We start from the raw sequence: 23,166 nt of genomic DNA, 5'->3' as shown, positions 1-23,166 counted from the left end.
AATTTCTTATCTGTAACAACTGGGTAGAAGGCTTCACCTCAACCTGGCAACAGCTCGGGGTAGGGGGAAAAGAAAGACGGCCGTATGCGTCATCTCGCTCTTTGTAGCTCCTGATCACGAGTCGGATTTTCCAGCATTTGCCCCCTGCTCTGCACGGGCTGCGGAGCTGCGCTAAAGGGACCCCCCTCAATGTGGAGTGCTGCGCTTTCCACCCGCTGTAAACTGCCCAGGAAGAGAAGAGGCTGGTCCCAAATCTGCGTCCTACCAGAGGGTGCTTGGGCTGAATGGAACGGCCCTGCACACCGAGTAAACATACTCCAGACAGAGCCCCCCCCTTCTTAAGTGCCAGTACTGTAAGCGTTTCATTACATGCTCGAGGAAACGTATCTCGCACTTGCTGGTGCAGGCTCTGCTATGAAATCGGCTGTGCAATACATGCCTATTGTCCCCTGGGACTTTCCCACACAGCTCACTGAGGACCTCTCCTGGGCTTTTCTCTGCAGAGTTCATCACAAGATATGACACAGTGTGGGGCCAAGCGGAAACGATTCCATATCTAATGCTGCTTCCATTAGCTGACCTCCTTGAAGGATTGTCGCAGCAGTCGATTGGGTTGGTGATTGTCCCCTTGAGCGTTTACCTGGCTGATGTTACAGGGAGTGGTGTGTGCATGCTTTATTACTGGGATACCTTTTAACATTGCAGCTTGTGGAGTCACTTAGCAGTTTGAGGAAGGCGAGCTCATGTCCAGCTATACGGTTGCTCCCCACAGAAGCCGCTCTCTGCAATATCCGCTCGCTCACGCCCCGCTCTGTGTGCCACTCAGACCACCATACCACGAGTTGCCTTCTCTCCCCTTCTTACTGCAGCGTGCACCACACAACCCAGTGTTTCCCCACATTCCCGAACTGGTGCCTATAACCCCCGCCCCCCCTGTGCAAATCACTCTTACCCTTCATCTGTGGCCGTCGTGCCCAACAGTGCCCGGCACTGCAACTCCACCCCACCATGCCTAGGAATGCCCAGTGCACTCCAACCTACTCGACCCTCTCCACTCTTCTTATCCGCAGAAAACCTCGACCTCGATCTTCTTTTACTCGCCTTCTCATTCGTCTTCACTTTTGCGATAAATAACTTCGCTTCCCTTTCCTTCAAAGCCTTTGAGGTCATCTTCCTGCAGCAAGCACATCCATCGGCGTCGTGATCGGAAGATAAGCACCATAAGCAGTCCTCGTGCGGATCAGTGATGGACATCTGCTTCCCGCACTCCCTGCAGGGCTTGAAACCAGATTTTCTTCCAGACATCTTCGAAAGGAAACGAGAAGAACAGACAAGAACAACTATAATAACAATGTTACTACGGAGAGTCCCAAAAAACCGTTGGCGTCGACGGCGCGGAAAAAAGGGAACTGACGTCATCACGCCGACGAGGCCCTATTATGGATCCAGTGACTTCAGCGGGGTCGCGAGCGGAGTCTTACCCTCTGTGACGTCGTCCATGACCTCGCCGGCGTGGAGAGCTACAAAAGTTTCCGATTGGATGCTGCGCAGGGGATGTTCACATGGTGAGGAATCCACTGGCAGATGTATCTATCAGAAAACCTCCTCCTGGTCAGCCTGTCACCCTGGCTCAACCTTGCAACCAGACCCTTTGCTGCCTTTACCCAAGCCACCAAAACAGCAGCCCCCATGCCCCTCCCTTCTCGCTGCTCCCACGCAAGCGCCCTGTCTGCCTCTACCCGCCTCCAACATTAATGCGTCCTTTAAACCCCCCCGCCCGTTTCGTCACCCCAGACTACACTCCTCTTTCTAAGTACTCTGAGTGATTAATCATCGGCCCAGGATCACAAAATGTTGAGCCACACCGAGATCAAAACTTCACCAACCCAAATTTATACCCCGACGTCCGTCCCCCCAACCCAGCTCTTCGTGGGCACCTAGCCTCCTGCAACCATCCACAGCGCCTTAATCTCGGCTGTGCCATCCCCAGGTGTCTGCAAACACCCCTCGCCTTGCTAACGCCAAACAAACCACACTACACATCAACCCGCCTGCACCTATCCTCTGGAACCAAGACCACCGTGCCCACACCGATCCCCTTGTATGCCCAACCAAGCTCCACCCGTTGACAAGCCCCACAACTCCCGTCCCCCACCCCCCAACCCCATCACACAGTCTTTCCCACAAAGATCTCCTGTAATCCTGTCCCCCCTCTAAGAAATAAACTCAATAAGCTATTGGTATCATAAAGGACAATCCGTTTTTTTTCTTTCTAAAAACAAAAAAAAAAGGCATTGTCATTTACAATGCGAGAGTTTAAGCTATTGGCATTGTAAATGACAATGCCATTTATTTATCTGTTTTCAAAACCAACACATAGCTAAAAAGTTTGTCATTTACAATGCCAATAGCTCAAACTTTCGCAAATGCAAGACCTATTGCATTGCAAATGCTTGTTATAAATTGGTGTAGGATTTCTTTACTGAATGTGTGTCTTACCTACTGCCTATGTGAGTGCAATAAATGCTTAACACTACCCTCTGATATGCCAAACTCCACAAAAGAGAGCATTTGGGGTGTCATTTGTGTCTCTGTAATTCCTTTGGGGTATGCCTGGACTCTTTACACAGTTTACCTCTGTTTGGTCCACTACATAAAGAGCCAGCTTTCCTACACACAGGTAAAGCATAGAAAAATCTTGAGACCATTCAAGAGCATGGGCATGTCCAAAAGGCTGCACTGGTGGAGTTCCAACCTGGGCAGAGGGTATGCGTTTTAGAGCCTGTGGTACCTAGGGCCCTCCAGGACAAGTGGAGTGGGGTCCCTATCATATCATTCAGAGGAAAAGGTGAGTTCATGTATCTGGTACACCTAGACACTAGCAAGAGCCTCATAAGGTCATCCATGTTAACCGCTTGAAGCCTTTATATGACGGGGCTGGTGTGACTATGCTCATGGTTACCAATGAGGATTAGGAAGCAGAGAATAAACCTCTTCCCGACCTATTCTCCTACACCCCAAAAGATGGGTCAGGAAATTAGTTGGCTTCTCAGACAATCTCTCTGCCTAACAGCAAGCTGAATGTAGGCAAGTCCTGGAGCAGTATGATGAGCTCATCTCCTTAACCCCTGGTCAGACTACCTGGTGGTGCCATGATGTGGATATTGGAGACAATACACCTGTCAAAAATAAAATATATAGGCAGTCTTGTCAAGTTAAGGAGAGCATCAGAGCTGAAGTCATCAAAATGCTGGTACTGGAGGTCATTGAACCCTCTGAGAGCCTCTGGGCCAGCCCGGTTGTGTTAGTTCCAAAACTCCATTCCAAGGGTGGAAAATCAGAGCTGAGGTTTTGTGTGGACTATAGGGGCCTAAATAAAGTAGCCAGGACAGATGGACAACCAATTCCTAGGGCGCATGAGCTAACCGACAGATTGGGGGCAGCCACTTTTCTCAGGAACTTTTTTATTTGACATCAGGGTACTAGCAAATTGGTCTGACTCCAGGAGCAAAAGAAAAGTCAGCATTCTTGACCCCGGATAGGCATTATCAATTTACTGTTATGCCGTTAGGATTAACGATTGCCCTTGCCACCTTAAAAAGGTTGGTGAATAAAGAACTTGCTGGGTTGGAAACTTTTCGTGCAGCATATCTGGATGATACTGCTGTCTATAACCCATTTAGCAGGATTGCCTGATCCACCTTTGGGACGGTCCTGAAGGCTCTGCAATTTGCGGCCTCACTATTAAGGCAGAAAAGGGGGTGGTGATGGACGGAGCATCTGAATCAATCAAACACTCACACCCAGTCAAAAGATCTGGGTTTAATCCATCACCGTTCTTTAGCCCACTCTGCCACCCCAGTTCAGACATGGCTATATGCAAATCAGTCTGACCCTGTGCCTCATGGGAACAGTCCAGCCCGAACTGCCAAGCCATGTCTTCCCTGGACCGGAAACAAGCTTCCGAGGACCGGTTTCTGGCATTCCAGCCGTCTTCAGCCCGGCTTGCTTGAATCCAGTGACAAAGTGAGCAAGGGACTCACGTCTGAGCATACCCTGCCACACTTATGGCGGCCAAAAGTGGTACAAAAGGGAGTGGTGATGGACGGAGCATCTGAATCAATCAAACACTCACACCCAGTCAAAAGATCTGGGTATAATCCATCACCGTTCTTTAGCCCACTCTGCCACCCCAGTTCAGACATGGCTATATGCAAATCAGTCTGACGACCCTGTGACTCATGGGAACAGTCCAGCCCGAACTGCCAAGCCATGTCTTCCCTGGACCGGAAACAAGCTTCCGAGGACCGGTTTCTGGCATTCCAGCCGTCTTCAGCCCGGCTGGCTTGAATCCAGTGGCAAAGTGAGCAAGGGACTCACGTCTGAGCATACCCTGCCATGCCATGGCTTGGCAGTCCGGGCTGGACTGTTCCCATGAGGCACAGGGTCAGACTGATTTGCATATAGCCATGTCTGAACTGGGGTGGCAGAGTGGGCTAAAGAACGGTGATGGTTTAAACCCAGATCTTTTGACTGGGTGTGAGTGTTTGATTAGTTCAGATGCTCCGTCCATTACAACCCCCTTTTGTACCGCTTTTGGCCGCCATAAGTGTGGCAGGGTATGCTCAGACGTGAGTCCCTTGCTCACCTTGCCACTGGATTCAAGCAAGCCGGGCTGAAGACGGCGGGAATGCCAGAAACCGGTCCTCGGTAGCTTGTTTCCGGTCCCGGGAAGGCACGGCTTGGCAGTTCGGGCTGGACTGTTCCCATGAGGCACAGGGTCAGACTGATTTGCATATAGCCATGTCTGAACTGGGGTGGCAGAGTGGGCTAAAGAACGGTGATGGTTTAAACCCAGATCTTTTGACTGGGTGTGAGTGTTTGATTAGTTCAGATGCTCCGTCCATTACCACCCCCTTTTGTACCGCTTTTGGCTGCCATAAGTGTGGCAGGGTATGCTCAGACGTGAGTCCCTTGCTCACTTTGCCACTGGATTCAAGCAAGCCGGGCTGAAGACGGCTGGAATGCCAGAAACCGGTCCTCGGTACCTTGTTTCCGGTCCATGGAAGGCACAGCTTGGCAGTTCGGGCTGGACTGTTCCCATGAGGCACAGGGTCAGACTGATTTGCATATAGCGATTTCTGAACTGGGGTGGCAGAGTGGGCTAAAGAACGGTGATGGTTTAAACCCAGATCTTTTGACTGGGTGTGAGTGTTTGATTAGTTCAGATGCTCCGTCCATTACCACCCCCTTTTGTATCACTATTAAGGCAAGCAAGTGCCGGATAGGGCACGGCACAGTTGTGTACTTGGGCCACCAGGTAGGAGGCCAAGTTCAACCCTTACAGCCCAAGATCCAGACAATTCTGGACTGCAGAGCTCTAACAACCCAGACCCAAGTCGAGGGATTCCTTGGCTTGACTGGGTGCTACAGGAGGTTCGAGAAGGGGCATGGCACCATTGTGGCAACCATCACAGAACTTATCTCTAAGAAGATGCCAAAGAAGATAAACTGGACCGTGAGCTGTCAACAGGTGTTTGACACCCTGAACAAAGCAATGTGCTCAGCACCCATTCTTAAAGATACAGATTATTCAAAGCATTTCATAGTGCAGAATGATGCCTCTGAAAATGGGGTTGGAGCTGTCAGTTCCCAGAACAAGGATGAAGGCCATGACCAGCCTGTTGCTTTCATCAGCAGGAGATTACTTCCCAGAGAGCAGCATTGGAGTGCCATAGAGAGCCTTTGCTGTTGTATGGTCCATGAAGAATCTGAGACCATCCCTGTTTGGTACTCAATTTCTTGTGCAAACCAACCACAGACCTCTCAGCTGGTTGTTATGTTATGTTATGTTAAAATTACTTCTACCGCGCACGGTCACCAGTCTGTTTCATGGCGCTCATAGACAAAAGCAGAGGGGGCAGGCAGCAAGGTTACTCGTAAGCTAACTGGAAGAGATGCGTTTTGAGTAGTTTACGGAAACAGGTGTAACTGGGACAGAGTCGGATTGTAGTCGGGAGGGAGTTCCAAATTGTGGGGGCAAGAAAGGAGAAGCAAGAGCCTCCGTGCTTTTTGCGTTTGAACCTGGGAACAGTTAGAAAGTTATGTGTAGAAGACCGGAGATTCCTTGAGGGGATGTGACGCTTGAGGCTAAGGGAAGTGAAGGCTGGGGCAAGGGCGAGGAGTGACTTGAAAACAGTGCAGCCCAGTTTGAAAATGCATCGAGAGGCTACTGGAAGCCAGTGCAATCTCCTCAGCAGGGTCGAGACATGTTGGTGCTTAGGCTGTTGAAAGACCAGTCTGGCCGCCTGGTTTTGTACCAGCTGAAGCCGATGAAGATGGTAAGCAGGAATCCCCATGTACAGGGAGTTGGCGTAGTCAATACGGGAGGTGACAAGGGCTATGATGACAAGTGTGAGAGCCTCCGTAGTAAGAAACCTGCGAATTTTGCAGATCCTGCGCAGATGGAAAAAACAGGAAGAGGTGACAGCATTGATTTGACGCCTCATAGATAAGTCACTAGAGATGATAACACCGAGGCTCTTCACCGTATTGACAGGACAGGGTGGGGGGCCAAGGGAAGGAGGCCAGAAGCTGGAGCTCCAAGGGTTGGACGACCCTCCTGTCAGCACCAACTCCGTCTTACTGGGATTGAGCTTCAGCTGGCTGAAATGCATCCACTCAGAGATGGCAAGCATGGTGGATTGGAAATTAGCACAGGAGGAAGGGGAGGAGTCGATAGGAAAAATTAACTGTAAATCATCCGCATAATTGAAAGTAGTGACAGGGGTGTGATGGAGAGAAGCTATAAGGGGTTGCATATAGAGATTAAATAAGAGGGGCGAAAGAGCAGAACCTTGAGGGACACCACAGGAGAGTGAGGAATAGGGGGCAGAGAAAGTGGACAAATGAACCGACTGGGAGCGCTGGTGCAGGAAGGAGCTAATCCATGTTAGAGCCAAGCCCTGGATGCCCGCGTTTTTGACACGGTCGATCAAGATGGCGTGATCGACCGTGTCAAAAGCAGCCGACAGATCTAGTAGGACGAGAGCTTGGGCCAGGTTCTTATCGGCGCCTTGCCTCAGCACATCCATTACAGCCACGATGACAGCTTCCGTGGAGTGGGCCGGTCTGAACCCGGCTTGCTGGTCATCTAAAAAAGAAGACTCTTCAATGAAAGTGCTGAGGCAGCGGGTGACATAGGTCTCCAAAACCTTCCCCAGATAGGGGAGGAGGGAGATTGGCCGATAGTTGCTCAGGACAGATGGGTCAGCACCGTGCTTTTTGAGTATAGGGACGACAACTGCCTGTTTGAAAGCATCAGAGACAGAACCTGTGGCAAGCGAGTTGTTGAGGAGTGCTAACGGGGGACCCGGACAAGCCAAGAAGGCGGCTTTCAGGATTTGAGGGGGACAAAAATCGTTAGGGGAACCTGAGCTGACCGCATGTAACAAGGAAGTGAACTCTGTCTGAGAGATGGGAGGGAACTCGTCAAAACAGCAGGGATTCATGGGAGGTAAGGAACAAGCAGTGGACGAGGAGGGAGGAGGGATATTGTTTTTGATAGTAGTGATCTTGTCAATAAAAAATGAATTGAGGGAATCACAAAGGGCCTGTGAGGGTTGGGGTTGAACAGTAACGCGGTTGGGCAGGGAGAGTTCCTCTACGATTGAAAAGATATCCTTGGTTTACGAAGCTGAGCTGAGAATTTTCTGGGAAAAGTAGGAGGTTTTGGCCAGTAAAATAGATTTTTGTACAGTTGTCATAAATCAACATAGGCAGTTTTTAATGATGGATCATAATTACGCCTCCAACGGCGCTCGGCTTGTCTGAGGGCTAATTTGTCCAGTTTTAATTGATCTGTGAACCAGCGCTGAGCATCATGAGGGCGTTTAGTTTTAGTAGTTCTTAGCGGGGCAACCACATCACTCGCATGTTTCAACCACTGGTCGAGGACGTCTGTCTGGGCAGATGGCATGGTCATGCCACTGGGGGTAGTAGTGAGTAGAATGGAGTGAAATTCAGAGATATCGGCACGCTTCCAGTTCCGTGCAGTGAAATTGGTAGTAAGTAAGGGGCGGTAGGGCAGAGCAAGCTCCAGTGAGAAGGAAATTAAAAAAAATGATCCGACCAGGTGCAGGGATAGACTAGGGGAGGAGAGATGTCAAGATTGGCCGTCCATACTTGGTCGAGAGTATGGCCTTTAGTATGGGTAGCCACTGAAATGTGCAGTTTACAATTCAGACCAAGTAGAAGATCTGTGTATTCATGATTGATGCAGATTAAAGGCGAGAACCCCACACTGTTAATGGTATCGACTTTACAGTGGAGCACAGACCTGGGACTGACAATGTCAATACAGATGGTCTTTCCAGGTTTTTCCACATAGAAGATGAAGACTCTCTTGGGAAAAATTAGACTCATTCTCTTTGATCTTGGGTAGGGGGGGGGGAGATGCAAATAGCCCCTGTTTGACATAGTCATCCCTACTTTTTGCCTGGTATCTGATGCAATTTTGACAGAAGTACAATGGGGTCCTGCTATCCAGGTCCCCAGGGCCACATCTCTTTCCCTCAGACTGTACAATTGTTCCCCCAATTGGCAATACCTTTGCTCACCCCCTGGAAGTCCCTAGTAAATGACATCTAGAGGAAGGGGCTTAGCAGCCGCATAGTTCCATTATCGGCGCAGGATGATCCCCACCCGCACCAAAGTAGAAAAGGCATGCATAAATAAATACACCACACAACTTTTTTGTTTGGAGAAAATATGGCTGCAGGTTTATTCCATACAACAGTATGCAAATTATGGTGGTTTATCTTACGGGTGATCCAAGGGCAGGTAGCCGTACTAACCTATGCTATCCTGCCCGCCTGATGAGCCAAGCACTGTGGAAACCAAATCAGTGCCACCCTTATAGGGGTGATCCCCTTACTGGATCACGTGACACATTGGTCCCTTATTACTCACGCCCCTTTCAGGACGGAGCGTGGCAAGGCCCCGGCTGTTCAGGCCCACAACCGCCCAAAGGACTAGCGGGGCGCCGTCATTGTTCCAGGACCCTCCCCTGAGGCTCATGGGAATTGGCTCTGGCACCCTTATTGTGCTCTTGCAGAGGTATCCTTCTGTATCCAGACTGCTTCCAGGTCGCCCTGTAACTCCGCCATAAATAAATAAATAAAATAAGAGGGTCCCTAAGGGATGCCACATGTATTGTGCCACCTTAAGGGACCCCTCAGCAACACGCAAACTGTCATTGCAGGGTGCGTGCCATGGTGCAGAGAAAAGTGAAGACACAACATAACACACCTCCTGTGTGCCATGCCTGCAAACACTGCTTGCAGTATCTGTAAGCCACCCCTACAGCAGGCCTTACAGCCTGAAGGCAGGGTGCACTGTACTACATGTGTAGACTTATCTGCCTGAGCAGATATGCCCTGTGATGTCCAAGTCGATTCATGGATATTACAAGTGAACAGGGAAGCCATTTTGGGAACATGTGCTGGACACTGGTATTCACAAGTTCCCGAGCTACATGAGGGTTCACAGAAACTAGAGATTTTTGGCATCAAACATCTCATATTAATAAACCCACACTGACTCCAGTGATGGACTTATAAATACATGCACCCAGCAGGAACCTTAGAGGTGCCCTCTGAAAACCTACAGACTACTAGTGTACTGGCTGACTGGTGTAGACCAGCCTGCCACCATAGACAAGTTTCTGGCCCCATGCAGGTGAGAGCCCGCGCTCTCTGAGGCCTGAAGCAATGCCTGCCCCGGCTGGAAGTGTTAACAACTCCTACATGCAGGATGGCTAAAGTGATCAGCATATAAAGGCAGGAGGCTTCAAATGTCTCTGTCGCCTTTGATACGCCACCAAAGACTTCCGCAGACAGTGCAAATGCCACCCCCTGACCAGGCCTATTTGGCACCAGGAGGGAAAATTAGCTAGTCAGGAGGCGGGTTCCCCTCACAGACTAGTTTCACCCCTAAGGTGGGCTACCTGATGTGAACACAACTTTTAGAATTCCACCATCTTTGTTTTGGCAGGAGAAGGCGCTCTGGGTCAGGGTTATGTCCACTTCACACAGGAAGTAGTCACATAGAAGGTGTAGACACACTAAAGGTAAGTAGCCCATTGGCTACTACCTGTCACACCCCTAAACGCCCCTAAAGTGAGTATTTAGATGGCACCTCTTACATAAGGAACCTATGTTTAATGGATCTAGAAGAAGAGGACAAATAAGAATAGCGAGAACCGAGGATTGCTGTGGACGTTTTGAAGCCAAACCCTGCCTGCCTGCACAAGTCTCAACAATTGTGACCAGAGAATGATCCTGCAGCTCAACTGCTTTCAAGAGTCCCCGAGAGACGGTGAGCCCTGTAGAGGAGCTACTCCCCTGCAGCCCGCAGGCACCAAAGATGCAAAATCCAGTTCACCAAGTTGGTTTCAATTCATCTTACAAGAATAAGCATTTTTTAAAAATTTTAATTACCACAATCCAAGCTCAGGCATTGCGTAAGAACACAAATCAAGAAATCAATCAGTACTTGGTCCATGCTCTAGGACAGAAAAAAAAGCACAGAGACAAAGAGAAGAAGACAGGCGCTAACATGTGCTCACCATTGGAAAGGAAGAAAATAAGATTGACAATGAAGCTAATCAATGTCAAGTAATGGGTGGGCCTAAAGCCCTTTTTAGACTTTTTCTAAATCGTCAGAAGCAACAGCATATGCGATGTATCAGACAAGACCTAAAAACAAGCTGTCTCCATCTAAACATCTAGATCTAAATTGACTCCCCACGTAAGGACTGCCCTAATATAAAACTTAAGGAAAGAGTTGAAGATGCCCCACTTTAAAGAGTACTACTTCATGATGGAGTAACTCTTAGAAACCAGCTACCCCTTCAATCACACGCTGACTCAGTCTTTACCCAGGACAGTTTACAGCGCTCTGCGAACTTTCAGCTACAATTTGGCTTTATAAACACCACATATGGTAAAACATACAAACACCACTGAGGTCTGGATACTTCTTCTGTGTCACTGGAGCTGATAAAATAATCTTTGCAAAATGTTTCACTAGTGCAGAAATGTACATTTCCATACCTGAATGTGGTTAAAAATAATCTAAGGGGGAGTCTATGTCTATGTAGCTGAATCATTCAAGTTATGCCCGAGGCAGAAACAAGAGAATTGGAGAACATAAAGTAGATGGCAGTGTCTTCAGGGAGGCTCAACAAAACACAGCACAAGCTGATCAGAAGTATTCTATTTTGTGTCACCGTGCTCGCTCTGCAAACAGAAACTGTTAGCCTACAACATACAAAAACAACAGAGCCCCTGCACTATACAATATCAATCAATACTCGATAGTACGGTTGTCGAATGAGATGGTGGTTAGTTGAGCACATCTAGAATATCAGGTAAAGCTTCGAGAATGAATACAACATATAAATGACACAAATCAGTTCAAGAAAAAGTTCTGTTCTTGGTGTAGTGTTTCAGTTTATTGTTCCTTTGCATGGGCCAACACGTGTTTCATTCTCGAAGCTTTACCTGATATTCTAGATGTGCTCAACTAACCACCATCTCATTCGACAACCGTACTATCGAGTATTGATTGATATTGTATAGTGCAGGGGCTCTGTTGTTTTTGTATATTGTGTGGATCTCCTGGGTCCATCTCAGAGCGGTTGTGAGGGATTACCGTTCGCCTCATTGCCTATACGAACTACTTTATGATACGTTTACCTTGCGGTCACTAAGGTTGTGCGCCCAGCTGTTCTGGAATACCTAAAAACCCTCTCAGTTGTGCTTGTTAGCCTACAACACTCTAGCACAGCAACCAGGGTCATTCTACTAAACATGTGGATTTAGTGAATCTTTTAAACAAATGGCTCCTATTGCCATCCCCTCCATCTTCTAGAGGATATCCCACCTTTGATTTGGCTTTCCCCTTCTTCTTTGGTGTATCCTCTTCATAATCTTCATCATCCAAGTCATCAAGGAAGTCGTCTGGCTCCAAAATGCGCTACAGAGGGGAAAACAATAAACTGAATAAGTAAAGTCAGGAAGTGGATGTAGACAATGGATGATGCCATTCAAACAGAGTCCCCTATTCTAGAATGAGATAGAAAGGGATAAAAAGATTACTGCAAACCATAACTAGAGATTTGTGATTGCTATTTTATGACTAATGGGGAGTGAGGCAGGAGACTGCACTCCTAGATTCTCCCCACAAATCGCTGTGTCTGTATGTTCCATTGCATATGAACCATTACTACTAGAAGTAACACTTTTGTGTGCAATATACATATTAAAAACATATTCCCTAGACTGACTTTGCAACCTCCACAGCTACAAAGAAAGATTCAAATCTGAAAGAGTTTTGCATTAAGGGTTGCATTGTTAATCAGTTGGTCCGTATTGTGTGTTCTTGTTATTAACAAATACCTCATGTCACAGTGACAACCAAGTAGTGAAAGACCGCCAGATTTGGTTACAAAAATGATTTCCTTGATGCTTGAGCAATACCAAAGTATTCAGGAGACGCCCTTTATGAAACCCAGACAATAACATGAAGATAGTGAGACAGCCACAGGTCTGTGGGCGTCCACTGTTAAAGTAACCTTGAAAAAAAGAAACATTATTTCCTTCAGTTCTTCCTGAGGGCATACAAGGATAAAAGTAGTTATTTGTGCAGTTGTTATATTTTCTCCCTCACATCAACACTGTTTCAATAAGACTATTGGCTTGAGAAGACCAATTTCTTCAACAATGAAAAATTACTCCGGTTGTAGGCGCTCAGCTTTTTGACACACACAAGTTAGCTGAGCCATCCCATCACTGATTTGAGAGGATTGTAATAAACCACACACTAGTGCATACATTGGTCACTCTAGATTTCTGGAAACAGCCATTCAATTTATTATAACAATTACTATAAAAGAACCAATGGTTAAAAATAAACAAAACTCATTTCCACTGTCATGTTGTGCTTTCAAAATTCTTGACATATAAAGAGAACATAATAAAACATGCTGCGAACAGGAGAATATAAAACATTGCTTGCAAAAATAAGGAAAATGCTACTTACCAGTAAGCATCTCTTCTTGGCATGTAGAGCTTCAGATTTCTACCCTTTGCATTAGATCGCCACCTGGTGTTGGGCTCGGATGATTGCATGTTGTTGTCGTTTTGGAAGAAGTCTTTGTAGTCACGAGATGGGTGACTCCTCCCTTGGACGATAGTGCACATGGCCATCGGCTCCATCCTTAGATTGTTTTTTGCCATGATGGAGTCAGTAGAAAGAAAGAAAGGATGTTCATGCGTGTATATCTAATTAAGATAAAACTGGAACAGATACATGCCCCGGGGAGGCGGGAGGGCCTGTAGAAATCTACAGCTCTACATGCCAAGAACAGATGCATACTGGTAAGTAGCGTTTTCCGTTCGAGGCATATGAGCTGCAGATTCTACACTTTGCATTGATTGTGCAGCAGTGTCTCCCCTAGCGGTGGTCACCTGTGTCTGTTGCAGTAGTTTGAAAGAGAGTTTTAAGGACAGCTTGGCCTACTGCAGCCTGCTGCTTGGCTTGCACATCAACACAATAGTGTTTAGTGAAGGTGTGTGTTGTAGACCATGCTGCTGCCTTGCAGATGTCTTCTAAGGGAATGTTCCCTAAGAAAGCCATGGAGGCTCCTACTTTGCATGTAGAGTGCGCTCTAGGAGGAACTGTTAATGCGCGTTTTGCTTTGTGATAGCATATTTGTATACATTTAACAATCCACCTTGCAATTCCTGATTTAGAAATGGGGTTGCCTTTATGTGGTGGAGAGAAAGCTACAAATAGATGCTTTTTTTTGCGAAAGAACTTGGTCCTATCGATGTAATAGAGAAGAGCTCTTTTGACATCTAGTGTGTGTAAAGCTCTCTCTGCTTCAGAGTCTGGGTTTTGAAAAAACACTGGTAACTCAACAGATTGGTTTAGATGAAAAGGAGTAATTACTTTAGGAAGTAATTTAGGATTAGTTCTTAGAACCACCTTGTTACAGTGTAATTGTAAGAATGGTTCTTGTATAGTGAAAGCTTGAATCTCACTAACTCTTCTAAGAGAGGAAATAGCAACGAGGAAAGCTGTTTTCCATGTGAGAAATTGTAGTTCATATTTGTGTAAAGGTTCAAGGGGGGTCCCATGAGCCTGGTAAGAACAATGTTAAGGTTCCTCACTGGAGAGTGTGTTAACCTAGGAGGAATGATTCTTTTTAATCCTTCCATAAAAGCTTTTATTGCTGGACATATGTTGTCTGTTTTGTAGATATGCGGCAATGGCTGCAAGATGTAAATGTATAGATGAATATGCTAGATTACATCTTTGTAAATGGAGAAGGTAACAAATATTTTGGATGGAAGCATCTAAAGGATCAATTTGATTATTATTGCAGTAAATGGCAAATCTTTTCCATTTAGCAGCATAGCAAGCTCTAGTAGTAGGTCTTCTGGCTTCTTTAATGATATTCATACAGTCTGGTGGCAGGTTAAGGTAACCAAACTCTAAGATTTCAGGAGCCATATCAGTTGATTTGGATCTGGATACCCTATGTCCCCATGGTTCTGTGTTAGCATGAATGGTGTCAGAGACAATTTTTGGTGTGGAACTAGAGAGATTTCTAGCAGTGTGGTGAACCACGGTTGGCGTGCCCATATGGGAGCTACCAGGATCATTTTGAGAGACTGTTGTCTGAGCTTGCGTATCACTAGTGGCATTAGTGGTGTTGGCGGAAAAGCGTACGCATATCTGCCTGACCAGTTCATCCATATCGCATTGCCTTTGGACAACGGGTGTGGAAACCTGGCGGCGAAGGTTGGGCATTTTGCGTTTTAGTTTGTGGCAAACAGGTCTATGTCTGGATGACCCCACTTGTGAAAGAATGGTTGAAGAACTTGCAGATGTAGTTCCATTCTTGAATCTGTTGTGTCTGTCCAATTAGCAGATCGGCTATCTGATTGTGAACTCCTGGAAGGTGTTCTGCAAGCAGACATATCTTTTGTGGAATGGCCCATCTCCAAATGTTTTGTGCAAGCTGGGACAGTTGCAGGGAATGTGAGCCTCCTTGTTTTTGTATGCAGTACATGGCTGTCATGTTGTCCGTCCGGATGAAGACCGCTTTGTCCCGAATGTGCACTTGGAAGGACTTCAGTGCTAGGAAAATTGCCAGCAACTCTAGGTGATTGTTGTGAAGCACTTTTTGTTGAGCGGTCCATCTTTCCTGAATTGTGTGGTGGAGCAGATGTGCTCCCCATCCTGTGAGGGATGCGTCTGTTGTCAGTACTATCCGTGGAACAGGTTTGAGGAACGGCGCCCTTTGGACAAGTTTTTTGTTTTCCACCACTGCAGAGAGCGATGTGTCCGGCTGTCCACCAACACCAGATCTGTAAGTTGTCCTTGAGCCTGATTCCACTGATGTGCTAGACATTCCTGTAATGGACGCATTTGAAGTCTTGCATATGGTACAATACAAATGCAAGATGCCATCATGCCTATTAATTGCATGAACACTCTGGCTGGGAGAGAGTGTTGGTTTTGAAACCTTGTGACTAAGGCTTGAATGCTCTGTATCCTGGCTGGACTGGGATAAGCTAGAGCTGTATTGGTGTTTATGGTAGCCCCTAGGTATTGATGTGCATGAGAGGGCTGTAGATGTGACTTGGTGTGGTTTATTGTAAACGCCAAGTTGTGCAGTGTTTGAATTGTGTGAGATGTGTGTTGAACACACTGGTTGAATGACTTGGCTTTTATGAGCCAATCGTCTAAGTATGGGAAGACATGGATATGTTGTCTTCTGAGATGTGCTGCTACTACTGCTAGGCACTTTGTGAACACTCTTGGTGCAGTTGTGACCCCGAAGGAAAGGACTTTGAATTGATAGTGCTGTCCTTCTATCACAAACCTGAGATACTTCCTGTGAGAAGGATGTATAGGAATGTGAAAGGAGGCGTCTTTGAGGTCTAGTGTAGTGAGGAAATCGCCTTGTTGCAATAATGGGAGCACTTGTTGTAAAGTGACCATGTGAAAATGGTCTGAGTGTATGTACAGATTGAGAGGCCTTAAATCTAGAGTTGGTCTTAGTGTCCCATCCTTTTTGGCTATTAGGAAGGAGAGTGAGTAGACCCCTGTGCCTTGATGTTGCAATGGAACTAGCTCTATTGCATCTTTTTGCAGCAATGAGAGAACCTCTTGTTGGAGCAGCGTTAGATGTTCTGTGGACATTGGACACTGTCTGGGTGGTATAGTTGGAGGGGTAGCTGTAAGTTCTAAGCAGTAACCATACTGGATAATCTGTCTTACCCACTTGTCTGTTGTGATGGAATTCCAGACAGATAGGAACTTTGTTAATCTCCCCCCTACAGGAGTGGTATGCTGTTTGGGGAGCTGAAGGAAGTCACTGTTTAGTGGTGGAAGAGGATCCATTGTTGTTGTTACCTCGACCTCTTCCCTTATTGTTATTACCTCTGTAGCCTCCTCTAAAGTATCCTTTATTAGAGGATGCTTGTGTATTTGTTTTAAATGAAGCTGAATTGTCTGATCCAGCCTGTTTGGAGCCTCCTCTGTAGAAGGAACGACGAAAGGAGCCTCTCGCTTGCGTAGACTGCAGAGCTCCCATAGACTTGGTGTGTCAGTGTCTTTTTCATTTTTTCAAGAACTGTGTCTACTTCTGGACCAAACAATTGTTGTTGGTTGATTTAAGATAGTAGTCTGGACCTCTTCCTTAAATCCTGAAATGCATAGCCACACATGACGTCTAAGGAGGACACTGGTGTTTATTGCCCTGGATGCAGTGTTTGCTACATCTAGTGCACATTTAATGGAGACATTTTAGATAAGCTTACCCTCTTGTATGAGGTCCTCTGCTTGTGCTTTATATTGGTCAGGTAGATGTTGTAAGAGCTTCTCTAGCTGAACACAGTGAGCCCTGTTGTATCTTGCGAGGAGGGCTTGTGTGTTAGCAATGCGCCATGTATTGCTAGCTTGGGCAGCTATTCTTTTCCCTGAAGCATCTATGACCTTTGATTCTTTATCAGGAGGTTGTGCTTCGCCTGATGTTTGGGAATTTGCTCTTTTCCTAGCATTTGAAACTACTAGAGAGTCTAAGGGTAGCTGCCCTTTAATGTAAGCAGGATCCACAGGAGCTGCTCTATACTTTTTCTCTATCCTTGGGTTTATGATTCTAGCTCTTACAGGATCTTTAAACACTTCTGGTGCATGTTTAACGACTCCTTTAATCATTGGCAGTATTTGCACAGATTTTTGGGATTGTTCAAAAGTGTCTAGTAAATAATCTTCTTGTGCCTCATCTGAATGCAGGGTGACATTGTGATATATGTCAGCCCAATTAATTAAGTGTCCAAACCCAATATTGTCTTCTGGCGGAGAAGGTTTAGATGGATATATATGTGGGTCAGGAATATCTGGTATATCCTGTGGGTTTGGATATTCCCAGTCTGGTCAACCTGTTGTGTATGGAAAGGGGTCATCGGGGTCTTTCCCTTCCCCCATGCTATACTGATCATCATCAGCATCTGAAATGTTTAAAGGTAGGGCAGTAGAAGGAGCTACAGGAGAAGAAGGGTGCATAGGAGATGAGGCAGAGTTCTTCTTCTTGACAGGCACTGGAGGTGTAGGTGCTGTATCTGACTTTCTCTTCCTGTGTGGTGTGGTGGAAACATGTCCTATTTCTGGATCTATGTATATCCTTTTTTGAAAAGGATCAGGTGTAAAAAGCTCTTCTTCTTGAGAAATTGCTTTTGGTGCCGATTTATTCAGCTCCGGGCCTGGTTTTTGCTTGTCTTTAGCCTTAGGAGTTGTACTTTTCGGCACCGAAGGTATTGTTTTCGGAGTCGAGGCCTGGTTCGAGGGCTTAGAGGCATCGGATTCAGGCTTTGTGGGTTTTGGCACCGAAGATCTTGAGGTTGAAGCAGGCTTTATTGGTATCGGTGCTGTCTTTTGTGTAGGAGTCGACGGTTTCTGAGTCTTTTTCGGAACCGGGACTTCTTTCGGTTTCGGTGCCGAGGGAGCTGGTAGTATCGGCACGTACGGTTTGCTCGGTATGGAGCTACCGGAAGGCTTTAATATTTTCCTCGGAGCCGCGCTCAATGGCGGGACTTTTGAAGCAGTGTCTCGGTCTCGACTGAGCCCCGAAGGCGGAGTTTTTACCTTAGCCTTTGGTTTATGGGTAGAGGCTAGGGTAGGGGCAGTCGTACTCACGCGTTGACCTGATGGTATGGGGTCATCAGAGTAGTCTGCCTCAGATACGATCTGGAGATCATCAGAATCGTCCCCGGGGACATATGGACCTTCTTCAAAGATATCCACCGGTTCCGGAGCTGATCTCTGCATGTCGCGTCGATGGGCCCTTCGTTCTCGAATGGTCTTCTTGGATCGAAAAGACGCACAAGCTGTGCAGCTCGACTCATTGTGTTCAGGTGATAAACACAGGTTACACACCTCATGATGGTCACTGTGTGGAAATTGTGCTCCACACATGGGGCATTTCTTGAATGGTGTCCTTTCCATGAGTCGTAGGCCTCACCACGTGGGTAGGCCCAACAGCCCGCGACGACGACCGGAATCGAGGTGATGAGGTCGAGTGTATGTATATTGAAGTTAAAGTTTGTTTTAGAGGTTTTTGCGTGTCGAAGTCTTTGAAAAGTAGATTTTCGAAAAGAAGCGGAAATGTTGTATCCGAATCCAGTGGCGGAAAAAAACAATCTAAGGTTGGAGCTGTTGCCCATGCGCACTATCGCCCAAGGGAGGAGTCACCCATCTCGTGACTACAAAGACTTCTTCCAAGACGATAACAACTTGCAATCATCCGAGCCCAACACTAGGTGGCGATCTAATGCAAAGTGAAGAATCTGCAGCTCATATGCCTCGAACCACTAATTCCGGTAAAGGCTCATGATTCGCTTCAGTAGAGTACCCAAAGTCAATATGAAAGCCATTGGTGTCCATGACAATTTTTAAAGCGTTAAAAGAGTGCAGCGATTTTTTTTTAAGTGTGTGGTTGTCGCCATAAAGAAAGAGCAACACTTATCATAAGAGCTTGTAGCATAACTAGAGTAGTCATTGTGCCTAGCACATGCATGGAATCTCATAGTGACTCTTTTTGCTACCCCTACTGCAAATAGGAGAATGAAAAGGGGCTGGTACAATTACTTCCAAGAGAAGTGTGATTCCTTGCACCAATCACCGGAATAAGCAAATGCAGACTTCCAGAGAGAAAAGAGACAAGCTCTCAAGTTAAAAATAAAAGTGGAGTTATCCCCCAAAAAAGAGGAGAGGTAAGGGGGTGAATTCCCAGCTAAAACCAGCATTGGCAAAGCCAATAGGCCTAGTATTTGACTTTGTTAATGCTTTTCAGCATCACTGGAGGGGGTTTGAAGAGAGGACCTCTATGGGATTGTTATGATGTGGGGACCATTTTTGATAAAAAATACTATTCTAAAACCAATTTGGGTAGGTAGTTTAGAAAAATTTCAAAAGTGTGCCTAGGCACAGTTTTTAAGAAAGGGGTAGGGTAGTCTGGCAGCAACATATAGCTGCTACGCGCTCCATAAAAGATCCTTTTTAAATCACCATGCCACGGATGGGTGAGGAAGCAATGGTAAAGTAGGAGGGGGTAAAAAGTGAACATTGTTGAACAGTGGAAGCAGCTGAGCAGAGGGTGATGGGGAGGATAAATAGAAGAGCTTGGTAGGAGGGGAGCCTAAAAAGTCAACAAAAAGCAATTTGGAGCACGGGGACGAATATGGTATATTGCAACGTGATGTATTACATCGCGTGCTTTTACAACACATCGTTACAACAACCACGTTGTTAGTACGCAATGCCTTACATCGCAAGTCATTACAACGACTTGCACTAGGGGGCGTGCTGGACTTAGGAATAGTATTAATTACTATTCCTACTCCAGTTTGCGCAACAGTAGGGAAGGTGTTGGAATTAATTTCCAATACCTTAGCGTCCCCTAGTGCAAGTCATTGTAATGACTTGCGATGTAAATGCATCATGTACTAACAACGCGGTTGTTGTAACGAACGGGTTGTATTGGTACAGCGATGTGATGACAGCGTTGTAAATGCTGGGACCAACACAAAAACAGCAGAGGCCAGGAATTGAAGGAGAAGCAGCATGTGACGAAGAAAGCAAGAAAACATATGCACTCCTACAGAGTGCTGAAATAAAAAGAAATTAGCTGTCCTCTGAATGTAAGCAGTGGAAGAATAGACATCATCGAATCAATAGGATGGTAAGGAATGCTCTAGGGTAGGGACAAACACAAGGAGAGGAAGGACGACATTAACACCTTGGCTGCTAAGGCAATTCCCATCCTGTGCTGGAAATTGCTATTCTTCTTTATTTATGACGAGCTCAGCTCGTCATAAGCACAGCTCCAGTGTGCCTCATGACGAGCTGAGCTCGTCATGAGCAGGGAAGGGGTTAAATAAGACACAAACAATGAGACTGTGAAGAAAGCCAACCAATGCTAAGTAATGGCATGACCTACAGCCAATTTATTTTATTGGTAGAGTTTTATATAGTGCAAACTTGACCGAAGGCATCAGAGCGTTTCACAATGTTTACAAGGTGGTAATTGCGAGGTTCACATAGTACATCTCAGGGTAGACAAAGCACAGGCGATTCAAATGATGGTGTTGAGAACAGCAGCTGATACAGTTTTGAGGTAGGTACAAAATATAGCTACATAGATTGTTTTAGCAGCAAAGGATAGTAGTATGAGTGGTGTAGGCCTAAAGGTGTACAAAGCAAAGGTAATGCATAGACTAAACATCTAAAGCATGTCTGAGGTAGAGACAGGTATAACGAGGTGTTCATTTAACTGCACATAGTAGTATACATGCCTGGGTAGTCATGAAGACATAGAGGTAGGACATTAGCGAAAATACTAGTGGCATTGGGAACAACAGCAGCTAGATTATTGAGGTAGCGCAGCAAATTGTGACTACAGCGTTTAACTGTGAATAAATACATTTTCCTGCGGTTACGGTTAATATTAAATATACCTACAGTGTTTTTAACATTGCACAAACACATACATTGTCTTAAAATTGCAGATACATTTGCACAGGGGATTGCCCAGTTGTAATTAATAATTGAGAGGACATGGGGTTTACAATTAGCTACAATCTACAGTATGATTGGGTGAGTGAGAATGTTTCTTGGTGGCATGGGAGTGGGGGCCTGTGGGGTTTCCCCTAGGTAATAGAGCAGAGGCTGGCCTTGCCTTCGTGTATGGGAGCACAGTCTGTCAGAGCTTTAGGAGGGCATGTTCAAAAATTTACTGAGGAGGAGCTTCAGTTTCACCTTCAAGTGGGGGGAAAAGAGTGACTGTCGTGCATGTCACGTTCCAGATACTTGGCGGATTCCCCGAGAAGGAGCAGGCATGCGATTTCTCGTTCTTGAATTTGGGCAGAATCAGAAGGAGGCGGTTAGAGCTTTCTAGACGTCTCTTTTGTTCAGCTTTTGAAAGCTTGTTTGAGAGGTAAGTTGGTTTATCCGTGTGAAGAGCTTTGTGAGTTATACATGCAATATTGAATATAGCTCTTGCTTCTATTGGGAGCCTGTTGAGCCGCTTGAGTGTGGGGGTGATGAGGTCATGTCGCCTCTCCCCCGATATTAGCCTGGCTGCAGCGTGGAGTGTTGCTTTCAAAGGGGCTAAGTACATTTCTGGGGGGCCCATGAGCATTGCACTGCATTGCCATATTCTAGCTTGAGAATGAGGGTTGCTTTACAATCTTTAGGTCATCACTGGATATAAAGGGTTTACATTTCTTTAGGAGTGTCAGCGAGCAGCCAAAACTTTTGCAGAGGCATTAATATACTACTACATGCTTAAGTGACTGTTGAGTGTGATTCCCAGGGATTTGACCAGGTTATAGATGGACAGTTTGCAGTATAGTGCAGTGATAATGTTGAGCCAGCTAGTTACGGGAAGGGGTTTTTCTTTAGGTTGGATGAGGAGGAGTTCAGTTTTGCTAAAGTTGAGTTTGGGGTGGTTGCTGGTCAGCCATGATTGAACTGTGTGCAGTGAGTTGTTTAGGTGCTGGATATCCTTGACTGACAAGGTTTTTATGTAGTTGGGTGTCATCCGTATATAGGTGCTAGGCAATTCTCGCTTGTTTCAGGATCTCTAAAGAGGTTCAATATAGAGGTAGAATAGGGCAGGGAACAGGGTTGACCCTTGCGGAACACCTTGTTAGGCTGGCGTTACACTTAGGATTTCATTGTTGAATTTGATAAGGTGTGTGTGTTTGTTTAGGAAGGAGGTGAACCATTGAAGGACCATTCCATTGATGCCTGCTCTCTTCGAGAGGGTGTTTAGGAGAATATCATGGATGACAGTGTTGAAGGCGTCAGAAAAAATCCAGGACGACTAGGAGGCAGGCCAGTCCTTCCTCCAGAATCTTGTGGAGAAAGTCAAAGATATTCGGTAAGGCAGTTTCTGTGCTGCAGTCTTTCCTGAAACCTGACTGATAGGTTTCCAGTAAGTTGTATTTTTCAGTGTGGGTGTTGAGTTGGGCAAGCACACATTTTTTGATTTTAGCAAGGAGAGAGAGGTTGGTTAAAGGTCTGTAGTTATTGAGATGGCTCATGTTTTTGATGAGGGCGGTTACTTGGCTGAGTTTGAGGTGGCTGGCATGGAGCCACTCGATATTGAGGAATGGATGATATTGGCCCATGTAGAAATGATGATGTGGCTAAGCTTTTTTAACAAATGTGTGATGAAGTTTCAGGTTTGCAAGGATTTGGCAGACTTCTTCAACACAAACGTGTTTGAATTAATCCCATGTTTGCATTGTTTATAAGTTATAGTGCGTTGAGGTTTGAGAACTGTATTGATAATCGGAGGAGCTGAGTTGTGAGGAAGAGAGAGGATCTACATTTAAGGAGTGGGGTTCGGGGGTATCCTTGGTGTGGGGGGGCAAGAAGGGAGGCTCACGGGAGAGATTGATACTAGATACTTTTTCCCAAAAAATGATGCAAATTGGTCACAGCATTTGGTTCAGTTGTTAATTGCCAGTAGACGGAAAGAAGATGTTTGTTGCTTTATGATGTTGAAAAGTTCTTTGGGTATGT

At 46.1% G+C, this 23,166-nt stretch overlaps 1 protein-coding gene across 9 annotated transcripts in view; it reads right to left on the bottom strand.

Moving 5' to 3' along the window:
- The window catches only part of DPF2 (double PHD fingers 2), a 384,345-nt gene that overhangs the window by 232,833 nt on the left and 128,346 nt on the right, over positions 1-23,166 (bottom strand). For 8 of the 9 annotated variants that reach the window (XM_086938040.1, XM_086938042.1, XM_086938046.1 and 5 more), the window contains exon 5: positions 11,947-12,039. In XM_086938040.1, coding sequence (XP_086794166.1) covers positions 11,947-12,039 — 93 coding nt within the window. Of the gene's footprint in view, positions 1-1,101; positions 1,306-11,946; positions 12,040-23,166 lie in introns of all 9 variants that reach the window. The other variant, XM_086938048.1, reaches the window with a different exon arrangement.

This window comes from Lissotriton vulgaris, chromosome 9, assembly GCF_964263255.1.
Source record: "Lissotriton vulgaris chromosome 9, aLisVul1.2, whole genome shotgun sequence".
Classification (NCBI taxonomy): Eukaryota; Metazoa; Chordata; class Amphibia; order Caudata; family Salamandridae; genus Lissotriton; species Lissotriton vulgaris.
The sequence above is the reverse complement of the archived record's forward strand: the minus strand, read 5'-3'. Positions and strand labels throughout refer to the sequence as shown.